This window comes from Mastacembelus armatus, chromosome 1, assembly GCF_900324485.2.
Source record: "Mastacembelus armatus chromosome 1, fMasArm1.2, whole genome shotgun sequence".
Lineage (NCBI taxonomy): Eukaryota > Metazoa > Chordata > Actinopteri > Synbranchiformes > Mastacembelidae > Mastacembelus > Mastacembelus armatus.
Genome location: NC_046633.1, coordinates 11,842,593 through 11,857,178, shown reverse-complemented (window position 1 = coordinate 11,857,178; position 14,586 = coordinate 11,842,593). Strand labels below are relative to the sequence as shown.

At 40.1% G+C, this 14,586-nt stretch overlaps 1 protein-coding gene across 3 annotated transcripts in view; it reads right to left on the bottom strand.

Annotated features, from left to right (window-relative positions):
• The window catches only part of LOC113128035 (glutamate receptor 2-like), a 47,307-nt gene extending 34,650 nt beyond the window's left edge, over window positions 1-12,657 (bottom strand). For 2 of the 3 annotated variants that reach the window (XM_033325213.1, XM_026303079.1), the window contains exons 1-2: window positions 5,686-5,788; window positions 487-726 (exon numbers count right to left, since the gene is read on the bottom strand). In XM_033325213.1, coding sequence (XP_033181104.1) covers window positions 487-726; window positions 5,686-5,773 — 328 coding nt within the window. In that variant the 5' untranslated portion in view covers window positions 5,774-5,788. Of the gene's footprint in view, window positions 1-486; window positions 727-5,685; window positions 5,827-12,557 lie in introns of those variants that run through there. The other variant, XM_026303078.1, reaches the window with a different exon arrangement.
• Between the last annotated feature and the right edge of the window lie 1,929 nt (window positions 12,658-14,586).

The window sequence follows — 14,586 nt, the reverse complement described above, 5'->3', positions numbered from 1 at the left end:
TTCACAAGCTACTTGTTCCTAAATATTGAGGGCTGGAGGTTAGAGCTAGTAAATCTGTAAAGATTCTCAGTCATCTAGGTAAAAAGATATCTAGACGAGGTCTCCTGACAGTTTAATGTACTGTTGGTCTCCCATCCAAAGGTGAATCACTGGAATCTATAGCACACTCATTCCAAATGAGTTAGGCAGGGGGTGTCCCATTGTATGATAAGAATAGATACCAAATAATCAGCCCTCAGCCAGGCCAATTTACCATCTTAGTTAATATAAAATGCTCAGATATGATAAAGCACAAATATATTGATACTGTACCAGTGTACATACAGATTAAAAGAAATTGTAAGAATATATTTAGGCAAATTCACAGAGTACATTACACAGTTTGTCTGTCACTCTGACTGACTAACTGTAAAACTATTCAGTTCCACTCAGTATACTGGTTCTTGACAAAAGCTCAATAAAGCATCTAATGAGAAAACTCATTACCTCTATCACTGTCATATAGATAGGCGAACTTTTCCCATTTGTAGTACTCCACTAATGAAACTAGTGGTCCCTTGATGTCCGGCCTCATCTGAAGAACAAACTGATTCATTCCTTCTGCTGGGAAAGAAGGGGTGATGAAGGAGACATGAAGTGTCTCACAAAAGGATGTAATGGTGTTTACAGACTTCTTGTCATAGAAGCCAAAAATGGCGTAGACACCTCGAGAAAACTGGGAACAAACTAGGAGAGAAAGAAAGAGAGAGAAACTTTAAAACTTTAATAAAATAATAAACAGAGAATACAACTCAAGCACTATTCAGTTTGATAAAACTGAAATATGATAAACATGATAATGTTTCTAAACCTTTAGGTCTCTGTTATAACATGTAGGCTTTTAGAGAGCTGACCTTCACATTAAGGTTGACTACCTTGATCAAAAAATGTTGTTATGTGTTTAAATATTTTTAGAATATGTGCAAAGGGAGTGCAAATCTCCAAATTAATGCAGATAGTCTTATTATCAGAAGCACTCTGCAGAACATGACTTGAATTTTACAGTAGGACATGGATTCTATGCAAACGAATGAGTGAAAAGTAAACATCAAAAGATATGCAAGTGAAGAAAAACAACCAACTCAAAGGACAAGAACATATAATACAGTATAGACTGTCAGACAACCACAGCTCCAGCGCTAACTTCATTAAATGTTAGTAATAAATGTTGCCAAGAGCTATCAGACCACTTACAGAGAAATGAACTATTTGAACATTTTCAATCAGGATTTAGAGCACATCATAGTACAGAAAGAGCACTGTTAAAAGTCACCAACAATCTTCTCTTAGCCTCAGATAATGGACTTGTTTCTATACTTGTCCTGCTAGACCTTAGTGCTGCATTTGACACTATTGACCACAGTATCTTATTACAGTGACTGGAGCATGTGACTGGTATCAGAGGAACAGCATTAAAATGGTTCCAATCTTATTTATCGGACAGATTCCAGTTTGTTCATGTCCATGATGAACCTTCCGTGCGCACAAAAGTTGGCTATGGAGTTCCACAAGGTTGTGTGCTAGGACCGATTCTGTTCACCTTGTACATGCTTCCTTTAGGCAATGTTATTAGGAAGCACTCTATTATTTACCACTGCAATGCAGATGACACTCAGCTGTAAAACCAGTTAACCAGACTTCAAGCGTGTCTAACTGACATAAAGGCCTGGATGACCAGTAACCTTCTACTTTTAAATTCAGAGAAAAAAGAAGTTATTGTATTTGGGCCTAAAAACATCAGAAATAACTTTTCTAAAATTATAGCTACTTTAGATGACATAGCCCTGGCCTCCAGCACTATTGTGAAAAATCTTGGAGTTATTTTTGACCAGGACATGTCATTTAACTCACACATAAAACAAATCTCTAGAACTGCCTTCTTTCACTTGCGCAACATTGCCAAAATTAGAAACATACTGTCTCAAAATGATGCAGAAAAACTAGTCCATGCACTTGTTACCTCAAGGCTAGATTATTATAACTCATTACTATCTGGATGTCCCAGTATCTCCATAAAAAGCCTCCAGTTAATCCAAAATACTGCAGCACAGTCCTAACAGGAACTAGCAAAAGAGATCATATTTCTCCTATATTAGCTTCTCTTCATTGGCTCCCTGTAAAATACAGAATAGATTTTAAAATCCTTCTTCTCACATACAAATCTCTTCATGATCAAGCTCCTTCATACCTTAAAGACCTCATAGTACCATATTATCCCAATACAGCACTTCGCTTTCAGAGTGCAGGTCTACTTGTGGTTCCCAGAGTTTCCAAAAGTAGAATGGGAGGCAGAGCCTTTAGCTATCAAGCTCCTCTCCTGTGGAACCAGCCCACATTCAGGAGGCTGACACTCTATACTTTTAAGGCTAGACTTAAAACCTTCTTTTTTGACAAAGCATATAGTTAGGGCTGGCTTCAGGTAACCCTGAACCATTCCTTAGTTATGCTGCTATAGGCCTAGACTGCCCGAGGACCATCGGTGCACTGAGCTCCCCTACCCTAACCCTGCCCTCCTGTCCTCACCCCTCACATGTATATTCCACCATTGAATGTCACTAATTTTGTGCTCTCTCTCTCCCTCTCCCTCTGTTGTCTCTCTCTCTCTCTGTAACTTCTGCAGGTGTCCCTGGTCCTGGAGCTGTATATTACTTGTCCCACCAACCTGCAGTGTCTATTTGTTGTTTATTGTTGCTGTTCTTTTCTCTCTCCTCTATCCACTCACCCCAACCGGTCGAGGCAGATGGCCGCCCAAGCTGAGCCTGGTTCTGCTGGAGATTTTTTCTTCCATTAAAGTGAGTTTTTCCTCTCCACTGTTGCCAAGTGCTTGCTCATAAGGGATTTGTTGGGTTTTTTTGTTTTTTTGTGAAGTGCCTTGAGATGATTGTATTGTGATTTTCTGCTATGCAAATAAAAATTGAATTGAATTTATATGCTCTGCTGTGCTCTGCTCTCTTACAGTGTTTTTTTTTTGTCTTTTTGTTTTGTGGCTCAATCATGTAGCACAGGGGTCTCCAACCTTTTTACATCAGAGCGCTACAAATGAATGTGGCTGAGAGCTACTCAGATTTTATATTTATTCATATATTCAAAATATATCTCAAATCAAGTCAACTAAACAATTTTTTTGTATGACTGTCCATTGAAGGGACAATTCCAGATACAACTGAAATCCAAATGATTACAAAACAGTTCAAAGCAGAGATTTGAAATGTTTTAACTATTTGAAAGTAGCTGAATTAGCAGTTGATAAATGGGCTAAAGACAAAAGTTATTTTTAGAAGCTGCTTTTTAAATGAGTGACATGGCTGTAATAATTCCAATACTTTTGTTATATATGCAGCCAAACACAAAATTTTCAATTTTCATTCCTTTTCTGCTCATAGCCTGCTACCTGCAGGAAAGTCCAAAGTTACCATGGACTTTAGCGAAGTGCTGCTCAATCTTGCATCTTCTGCTGACAGAAACACTGGCACCACAGATAAGGCAAACGCACTTGTCATTCACACTCATGAAAATATAAATATATATATAATATATAAAAATCATGCAAGAATTCACTTCTGTGTGATCACATCAGCTGGTTGAAAAGCATAAAATGAAAATAAAAACATAAGGATAACATGAAAAAACAAAGGAAACATAACTAAAGAAGTCTGTGTGAATTCAATGAGGTATATGTGGGTTGGCCTTTGTCAAGTGAAGTGAGTAAAAAATTACAGAACATAAGTGCAATGAGCTGTCAGCGAGCAGTTCAGAGCTCCCATTCTTAGTACCATGATCACTGCATGCTACTGGATTGGCATACAAAACTTTCTACCACACTTCTGTTCTCATCAGATCATATTGGAAGTCATCAAGACTGCGAAAATCAACAAAATAACCTCAGAAAAATTACAGTTTGCTGGCATAAAGCTGCTTTCATGCATCATGCACTGACACCAAATTAGAGCTACTCATTGTGTAACTTGCTTAATTAGATCAACAAAATACATAGTTAACATCTCATTTTATGCAACTGCTCAACAAAATGCGTTTTTTTTAATGAAAAAGAGTTCAAAGATTTTAATCTGTAACATTCAAGAAATCTGATTTTAACTATTCCTAGTTATCCAAGCTTTAAGGCCATTTGTCTTTGTAAAGTAAATGATATAGCACACACATATGTTTGTAGCATGTGCACATAAAAAGTGCAGACAGCAGAAAAAGAGGGTTCCATGCATTCACTACTATCACAATAAAGTGCATTTAAATAGAAGAGCTTTGATCCTCAGGCCATCATTACGTCATGCTCCGATGAAGGCATGCATAGAGCCCTAGTTCCCATTATTTCTACTCATTGCTCCACAGTTACTGGATCTGGAGCATAACGTGACTCTACACTGCCCCAGTTAAAAATAACCAAATTAAATCTACCACTTTTATAACAAAGGTCTATGGCTTGGACCCACTCCACTAAAACTGCCATAACAAATGTGTGCAGTGGGCTATTACTGTATATATAAACAGGTCAGTAGATTCTCCTGCTGATAGTTAAGGTTATATCATGGATGTGGAAAGACTTCCCCAGTCCTAATTAATTTTCCTCATCAAATCAAAAATATTTCCTGCTTCTGCTCCTAAAAAGCAGTATCTACATAGACTACCATACTTGCAAGTAATTCTAGGTAACTGGTTACAGTAAAACAAATGTGTAAAATTTTCCTATGAATTTTAGAAATATATTCTTCCTCTGAGTACAACATAGGAATGTCCCACATTCACAAACCTTATGCCACTCTGACTAGGCAACCTTGACCAGATATACACTTTCCTGTGCATGTGAAGAGAGAACCAATTGCACTGCCAGGAAGTCCACAGAGCTTTACACGCTAGATAAAGTTTATAAGCACTGACAGGTGTCCGATCTATTCAGAGATTAGGCCCGTTCCAGACCTCTAAGTCAATGCCCACACCTCTAATTTGTGTAGTGAATTAAATAGGTCAGGTGTCCACAGGGAGAAACCAACAAGCAATAAGGGCTTTTTAAGGTGGGGGGTGTCATCTTCCTATATTGCTAGCTACCTACAGCTTGTGATGATAACTGGTTCAATAATGATAATATCCGTATTAAACTTTTGGGGAATACAGAAGTCCTGTTGCTGACTAACTGTGAGGTTTGAACAACTTTGGAATCACCGTCTACCTGAGGTGTTACCAGCTGTTGTTGAAGTTTTTCCCCCTGGGATCATCAATCCAGTTGGTAAACTACGTTTTGTCTATGTTTAAAATATATCGGACTCATCTCTTTTGAAAGGAGGTCTTAGTAACACTGAGTGCTGTTGTCAGTATCAGTTAAACATGAATGGAAATATAAGCAGATTTCCTAAAAACTGGTTAGATCACTTCACTAGAGACCCCTAACTCTGTTGGTGTCATTAAAACAACCTTGCTGAGTCCACTATGATTATTCAGCGGCAATACATGAGGTAGCTGTCATAGAGAGCGGCACTAGAAAAACTAGCAAACCACAACCAGTCATGTTCTTTACTATAATAATCACAATTGTAACATATCAAAATGTAAAAGCAAATCAAATCTGATACATTAATAAAGAACCCATCACTTAGCAAATGGTATTCAGAAAAAGATAAGAAAGCCAGTACTTACAGCAGTTAGTGACAGCGAAGCTGTTAGCCACCTCCAGGTTATCTATGTGTGGAGTCAGTCTGAAATCTGCCATTCCAAACTGAACCATACCAACTCTGAATGCACTGTACTCCTGATCTGCACCCCTAGGGAATAAACCACCTGGTACACATGCACACACACGCAGAAAGACAGACAGGACCAGAGTCATACAAGACAAACAAGAAAAAGGCAGAACTTTGTTAATGCTGTATATTATACAATCAATATTACACAGTAGGTAATGGAAATATTTTTGATAAACTGCACAATTTACAGCATAATTAATCTTTTTTTTTTTTTTTTTTTGCCATTCTGCCCAAGAAGTAGCAACGGACCCATGCAGTATCAAGTTTAAGTGGAGAGTTCAAACCCATTACTTATTGCAATATTGGCAGGGGGGCATTTAGGTTTACTTGCATTTTATTTCCAACAGCCAGAAGCTGTTGTGTAGAGCAACAATAAGCAGGTGGCATTTATAAGTGAAGTGGGGCCCTGGAACAGACACTTGCCGTACAATGATAGCTGTAATCCCACAGTATAACACACTTTATTGGAGGAAGTACAATGACACACCAAGCCAACAGTGAATGGCAAGAAACACTTTATCTTCCAATTGAAAGGCAGGAAATGGAGAGCTAAACTGTAATATCCCCTCCAAAATATTGATCTGACTGTGGATTTGCCTGCCCTTCTTGTATTTCGACTATAAAATCCCCCTGAACACATACCTTATTTTTCAGACTATAAGCAGTGCATTATGAAATTCATTCATGTGGGTCAAGTAATGTTAAAATGCGCCAATGTCAGGGAGGAGGGAGATGAAACAGCGTGTCCACCTCCTCTCTTGGGTTGTCTGAATGCCAACACTCACTCCAAACTTTGTTTTAGCTGCATAATTTATTACCTACACTTATAAGGCTGCAGTATAGTTCTTTCTTTCAGGTGGCATTTTCACTTGTGTTACACTAAGAGTTAGAATTTGCTTATCATAAAAGCCAACCATGGCCAAAATTAAAAAAGATGTGGTTTACCTGGTTCGTTTATGCAGTTAACCACTTTTGTTGGTTTTGATGCTGTATTTTGGGCCTGCATTTCCAGTGTAGTAACATTTTAATATTTTAGCAATATTGCACACGGTTGTGCTCTTTTGTTGGATACTACAGTTGTGATAATAAAAGTAACACAACTAATCATCTTGCATTTAGGTTTATTAATATTAGATCCCATCATTACTTATAATCAATAATATTATTAGTGAACACAAGTTCAATATATCAAGGTTCTGTGAAACCTGGCTCAAATTTGAGGAGTACAGAGGCACATTCTTCATATGTGGAATTGACATGATCCTGGAGACAACAATCTCAACAAAGTCATGTTCAGATTGTTGTCCTGGCAATGTATCTACAGTCTTAAACTTGTGGGGGAGCAAGTTTATTTTCAGGTTTAATCATTTTTAACAGGATAACCTCTGAGATATAGTGGATGGATGCACCTCTTTTACGCAAGCAATCCAGCAACACTGCGGTGATTATAATAAGACAAGCATTTAGAATACAGAGGATGCTGCAGGATCAGCAGGACCCTTTGGCTCATCTGACCTGTTCTTAATGGACAGATTTAGTCAGGAGAGCATAATCGAGTTGAGTGGCTCATCAGCACCTTATATTAAATGGAAACTAAAAGGAATTGTGCACTGAATAATACACAGTCAATGAGCATTTCACTGCGCTTCTTAGCAACAGCCAGTTTCTCTGTGAAACAGAGTTCACTGGGAAAGCAAGAGGTTGGTGTCCAAGTGTTGGATCAAGTCTGTAGCACAGACTTGAAAGCTCTTTCCATATACTGCAAACCATTTTACTCAATTTTCTTCATTCATCCTGGTCGGTGTTTACATCCAGCCCCAGGCCTGTGTTAGTGTGGTGTTACAGCACGTGGCCGACTAGATCACATGGATGGAACAGAAACACGCGGACTCTCTGCTCATTGTTTCAGGGGATTTTAACAAAGCAAAGCTCAGCCATGAACTGCCCAAATACAGACACCGCATCACCTGTCCCACCAGGGACCACTGCTACACAATAATAAAGGATGCCTATCACTAGTGTTTGATCCACCTCATTCCAACCTTAAAGCTGCAAAGCCTGTGGTTAAAACTGTGAAGAAACAGACTGAAGAGGCAAAGTCAGAGCTGCAGGCCTGCTTTGACTGTAAAGACTGGAATTTGTTTATGGATGCAAACAGAGACCTGAATGAACCAACTGACACTGAGACATCATACACCAGCTTCTGTGAGGACATGTGTGCCCACAAAAACTTTCTACACTTAAAACAACAACAAACCCTGGCTCACAGTAAAACACAGGCAGCTTTGTGTGCTAAGGAGGAGGTCTACAGGAGGGGGGACAAGACTCTGTACAACCAGGCCAGGAACACGCTGAACGAGGAAATCAGGTTAACTAAAAGGAGCTACACTGAAAAGCTGAAAATGCAGCTTTCAGCCAATGACCCTGCATCAGTGTGGAGATCCCTTCAGGATATCACTGGCTACAGGAGACCCCCCCACACACATACTGTGGAGAACAAAAGAATGGCAGACAACCTGAATGAGTTTTACTGTAGATTTGAGAAGCAACATCTCTCACCCCTCACCCACCCCACCTCAGACAGAGCACAAGCAGCTGTTCATCTTCCCTCTACCTCTGGCAACCCACCATTGTCCCAGACATCCACCACTCCAAAGTCACCCAGCTCACTGTGCCAGCCTTCTCCTGTCAGTGGATAACAAGCTTTCTGACAGACTGGAGGCATAGGTGAGGCTGGGAAGAACCACATCCAGCACCTGGTCAATCAGCCCAGGAGCCCCCCAGGGATGTGTGCTCTTACCCCCTGCTCTTCTCCCTCTAAACACCAACGACTGCACCTCAGGGGAACCCTCTGTTAAACTCCTGATGTTCGCATATAACACAACGGTCATCGGTCTCATCTGAGATGGTGAAGTGTCTGCTTACAGATGGGAGGTTGAACAGCTGGATCTTAACACCATCAAAACAGTGGAGATGACAGTGGACTTCAGTAGGAGCTCCCCTATGCTACTCCTCTCACCGTAATCAGCAGCACTGTAGCAGCAGGGTAGACCTTGAAGTTTCTGGGACCCACAATCTCCCAGGGCCTGAAGTGGACACCTAACATCAGCTCCACCATCAAGAAGGCCTAGCAGAGGATGTTCTTCCTGCTTCAGCTCAGGAAGATTAGATTAGATTAGATTAGATTAGATTAGATAAACTTTATTGGTCCACAAGGGAAATTCCTTGGTCACAGTAGCTCAGTTACACACAGACAATCTTGAAAACTATTAAATAATAAAAATAAAAATAGAATAGAAAAAGAACAGAAAAATATGAGCAGAAAGTCCAACCTGCCTCAGGAGCTGCTGGTATACTTCCCCTCTTGGTGCTACACAATGCTTTACGCCAAAACAACCAGAGACAAACACAATTTTTTTCCACATGCTATCTCACTGATGAACACTTAATGTGTTGTCTGAAAGCAGAACACTGTGAACAACCCTGAGTGCAACACCTGTCCAAGAGCAATAACTGTAAAAACTATCTATAACAACTGTAAATATTGTGAATATAAAACAATCACGCAGAAGCTTTTCTACTCTCTGGACTGTTCCTACTCCTAATTCTATTTCTATATGTATTACATTGTATTTCTTCCACTTGTATTTAATTAATCTATGTACTTGCATGTATGCTAATCTATGTACTATGTACATTGTGTGAACTGCTGTGACGAGCACACTGAGAGCCACTGTGCCAGTGTCAAATTCCTTGTGTGGCCAACATACTTGACAATAAACCTGAATCTGATTATGGAAAACATTTGGATTCTGCTATTGTAGCAATGGCTCTAGAAAAGTAAGGTGGTGCCAAAAACTTACGGATGCTCTAAAGGTCTGACTTGTTCATTAAAAGAGTTCAGCTCAGTAATTCACAAAATCACTATAGATGTCCCATCCATCCATCCTTGTTCAACAGCATAACTCTGGCCATCTGCCTTCAACATTCTCCTATCACTTACGTTAGAAAATGTAACTGGATAATAAGTTGAATTATCCAGCATGAACTACTACATATTTTTTTCGCTGAAACCTGGTGGCACAGCAATATTCCAGTTCAACCTGCCCCAGGACAGCTTTACAGAGGAATCATCGAGTCTGTTCTCTGCTCGTCCAACACTGTGTGGTTTGGTTCAGCAACCAAATACGACAGGAACAGACTCCAACAGACAGTTTGGGCTGCAGAAAGAATCACCAGTGCCAACCTGTCCTCCTTTGAAGACCTGTGCATCTGACAGGTCAAGAGGAGGGAGGATTTCTGTAGAGCCCTCACATCCTGGTCACAAACTATTTCAACTCCTCCCCTATGGTCAATCTAGTCTATAGAACACTGTACACCAGAACGACCAGACAGAAGGTCAGTTTCTTTCCCCGTGTCCTCACTCTGTAGAACAGTTAATCTGTGTTTGCCTGGGCAACAGATCAAATATCTCTGTGTAATGTTAAAAACTTGCAATCTGGAAGCTCTTCCTCTTCATCCAACACCATCCAACATTTCTTTATCCTACTTTTTTCTATTTCAATTTATCTTTTGATTGTGATCTAAGAAATCCAGTGCACTCAAATAATGCTTCACCGACCCAATTATAGACAAAAATTTGGTAATAAAACCAAAAGATTTTTTCCTATAATAACTTGCAGAATTAGCTGTTATCCATAAGATGTTTGTACATGTTTTCAGAATGTAAAATAAAGATTTCCTTTGGACCTTTTTATAATAAAATGTTCACTTTTAAAGCTGTGGTTTAAAGTTTGTTTGCGCTTAATGCAATCCACCAACCATTATTTACTGCATAAATTTATTTCCACACCCACATTTTTGTAGGGGGATTAAACGTAAAGGGACTTTCAATGCGATCAAAGGCTTTTTCAGCATTTAATATGTACAGGGCTGAAGAATATGTTAGATTCTTATGTTAGCAAATTACTGTTAGTTTTTTATGAAACTCATTGGATATCAGTTTTACAATTACATCAGGTCGTGTTGCAAGAATTTTGACCAGGATTTTAGAAGTGAGTAGCTTGAAACTTGTTTTGCCATCATCAGACTGTCTTTTATGAAAGACTTTACTAGCCATTCTATAATTTGGTAATGTCTGTGAATTACAATAGTGTCTCTCATGTTTCTGCATTTTCATATGTTGTTTGGCATTTTAATCTTTTTCTTATGGAGATCTTTTGTCAGTTGTTTAAGATTGATAACTTTGACCCTGTATGATGCACTGTCATCCTTTAAAACCCCTCTTGGGGAATTATCCAACACCATCAATGGCTCTTCAAAATGTCTCTTAACTATTGGAAGAGATCTAGTTTCTGCAACTGCTCTTTCACATTTATTACAAATCCATGCATATCATGGAGGTCTGTGGTTATGTGAGAATGCTCATTTTCACTGGAGATGAACTGCTTGTAGTGACAGTGTTTGCATTTAGTGTAAGCACGCTAAGACACTGAGCTAATATACATCAAAACTAGGAACACTAACATGTCCTGATGAAAAATCAGTACTTGGGCCGGTAGAGGCCATTTTTTACCTGATCATTATCAGCTTTACTGTGCATGAATCAAAACCCAGATTTGATTTGTATTTGTAGCTACTGAAGATGTTAAAGTTTGTGATAACATTTCTAGTTTTACTATTACAATGTTGCACTAAGTGGAAGTGAGCAATTTAAGGCATATTTTAGTGTGTTCACTTGGTTAATTTGTTGAAAAGCAAGCAAAATCCAATGCTGCACTCAGTGGAATTGGCATGAGATCCACTAAAACTATTTTTAGTTTTTTTAATAAGTAAAATAAATAAATAAACAATGAACAGCTTGAATAACTGTGCAGTGTGCAAATGTATTATCTAGGAAAATACAAGCACTGGATTGGAACTCAGTATTGGCAGATACTCAATATTTTAAAAAAAGCCTTGATTGGCACATTCATAATAAGGAATGCACCTGCTCAGCATCAGCATGTTAGGATTAGAAACGTGGTTAGCATGCTGCACACATGTCTTTGGACAACAATTGAGCTCCATTGCACAGAGGAATAAGTTAGACAAACAGTAACACTTATCTCATACTGGTGTCAGATCATTGTTGGTTTAAGTCATTTCATGAGAAATTCTTGACAATGAAAAATAGCTTTGAAATGATACATTTGTTAACTCTACTAATGTAAAATATTTTTAAAGGTAATATGACATGAAATATTTTCTAACAGCAAAATTATTTGACTTTGACATAAGGGTATGTGGTTGAAAATCCAACATTCCCTATCAGGGCTTGTTTGCGGTCCAACCAGGAATGCGGCTCAATTAATGACCTGAAGTGAAATGTCTGACGTGCTGAAAGTGGAATGATTTACCTGCCTTTATCCATGCGCAGGTTAACGCCTTAAAGACACACGCGCGCGCGCACGCGCGCACACACGCGCGCGCGCACACACACACTGCACTACAGCAAAACGCACGCGCATTTAAGCACATACACGATTATGATGAAAACGTTGACATAATTAGAACACTGCAGTAACCGCCGAGGAGCCAGCAGGCCTCTCCACCGCGGACTGGGAGGTGAGAGCCTCACATTACTGGGAGAGAGATGCGGGGACCAATGATTTGGGGAAGGCTAAAAGTGAACTGAGAGTAATTTTAGACACACGGATGAATGGGAGAGATATACACATAAGATCAGGGGGGTCGATAATAGAAAAAAGAAAAAAAAAATCCTACCGATCTGGACGCTCGGAGATCCACACAACGCCTCGCGCCATAAGAGTGTCACCACAAACAGCAGCTTCATGGTCGTGATCTGGCTCCTCGCGCGACGCCACAGCAGCCTGCGGTTGCGGTTCCTAGCAAAACATCACCCCCATCACACACGATGCAGGTTCATGGCGTCATTCCAGGTTCAGACGCGTCTCGAGCTCTGCGGATACCCTGTCCTACCTCTCTCTTGAGATGCGCGTGCCGCCGCCGCCGCCGCCGCCGCCGCTGCTGCTGCTGGACTGAGGGCGCGCGCCGAGAATCGCCTAGGAAACCGATAAAGCACGAAAGAAAACCGAGACAAGCCGACACTTAAACAGTAAGCATATGAGGATAAGATGACACTTAGCTATAGGAACCTGATCAGTACGTTAACACAATCGCAGTTATAATTTTACACGAATACAACAGGCCTATCTAGCTGGGTCTCTGATGTGCGCACAGTGACACGCTTCATAAATAGGCCTAAAATATTAAATAAATAACATAAGCATTACGTGTGCACCCCTTCGGCTTGTTCTGAAAATGTTTTTCTAGCGTTTGTTGATCAGTAGCCTATATGGTCTTCAGAAAACATTAACATACAGCCTGAAAATATAATCTAATAAAGTTATTTAGTCAGCCCAATATTAGAAAAATATTTCAGCTCCTTTTTACAATATTTACCTTTTCCGGGGGAGAAAAATATCAGTGAAATATATGAATAATGTATACGACAGTGTATATTAATCCTTCAAGAAAAGGGCCACACTATTTAAAGAATCTGGATACACTCATGTACAGTGGGTACGGAAAGTATTCAGACCCCTTTAAATTTTTCACTCTTTGTGCCATTGCTGCCATTTGCCAAAATCAAAAAAGTTCATTTTATTTCTCATTAATGTACACTCAGCACCCCATCTTGACAGAAAAAAACAAATGTAGAAATTTTTGCAAATTTATTAAAAAAGAAAAACTGAAATATCACATGGTCATAAGTATTCAGACCCTGTGCTCAGTATTGAGTAGAAGCACCCTTTTGAGCTAGTACAGCCATGAGTCTTCTTGGGAATGATGCAACAACTTTTTCACACCTGGATTTGGGGATCCTCTGCCATCCTTCATTGCAGATCCTCTCCAGTTCTGTCAGGTTGGATGGTGAACGTTGGTGGACAGCCATTTTCAGGTCTCTCCAGAGATGCTCAATTGGGTTTAGGTCAGGGCTCTGGCTGGGCCAGTCAAGAACGGTCACAGAGTTGTTCCGAAGCCACTCCTTTGTTATTTTAGCTGTGTGCTTAGGGTCATTGTCCTGTTGAAAGGTGAACCTTCGGCTCAGTCTGAGGTCCTGAGCACTCTGGAAGAGGTTTTCTTCCAGGATATCTCTGTACTTGGCCGCATTCATCTTTCCTTCAGTTGCAACCAGTCGTCGTGTCCCTGCAGCTGAAAAACACCCCCACAACATGATGCTCCCACCACCATGTTTCACTGTAGGGATTGTATTGGGCAGGTGATGAGCAGTGCCTGGTTTTCTCCACACATACCGCTTAGAATTAACACCAAAAAGTTCAATCTTGGTCTCATCAGACCAGAGAATCTTATTTCTCATAGTCTGGGAGTCCTTCATGTGTCTTTTGGCAAACTCTATGTGGGCTTTCATGTGTCTTGCACTGAGGAGAGGCTTCCGTCGGGCCACTCTGCCATAAAGCCCCGACTGGTGGAGGGCTGCAGTGATAGTTGACTCTGTGGAACTTTCTCCCATCTCCCTCCTGCATCTCTGGAGCTCAGCCACAGTGATCTTTGGGTTCTTCTTTACCTCTTTCACCAAGGCTCTTCTCCCACGATTGTTCAGTTTGGCTGGACGGCCAGGTCTAGGAAGAGTTCTGGTCATCCCAAACGTTTTCCATTTGAGGATTATGGAGGCCACTGTGCTCTTAGGAACCTTGAGTGCTGCAGAAATTCTTTTGTAACCTTGACCTGATCTGTGCCTTGCCACAATTCTGTCTCTGAGCTCCTTGGG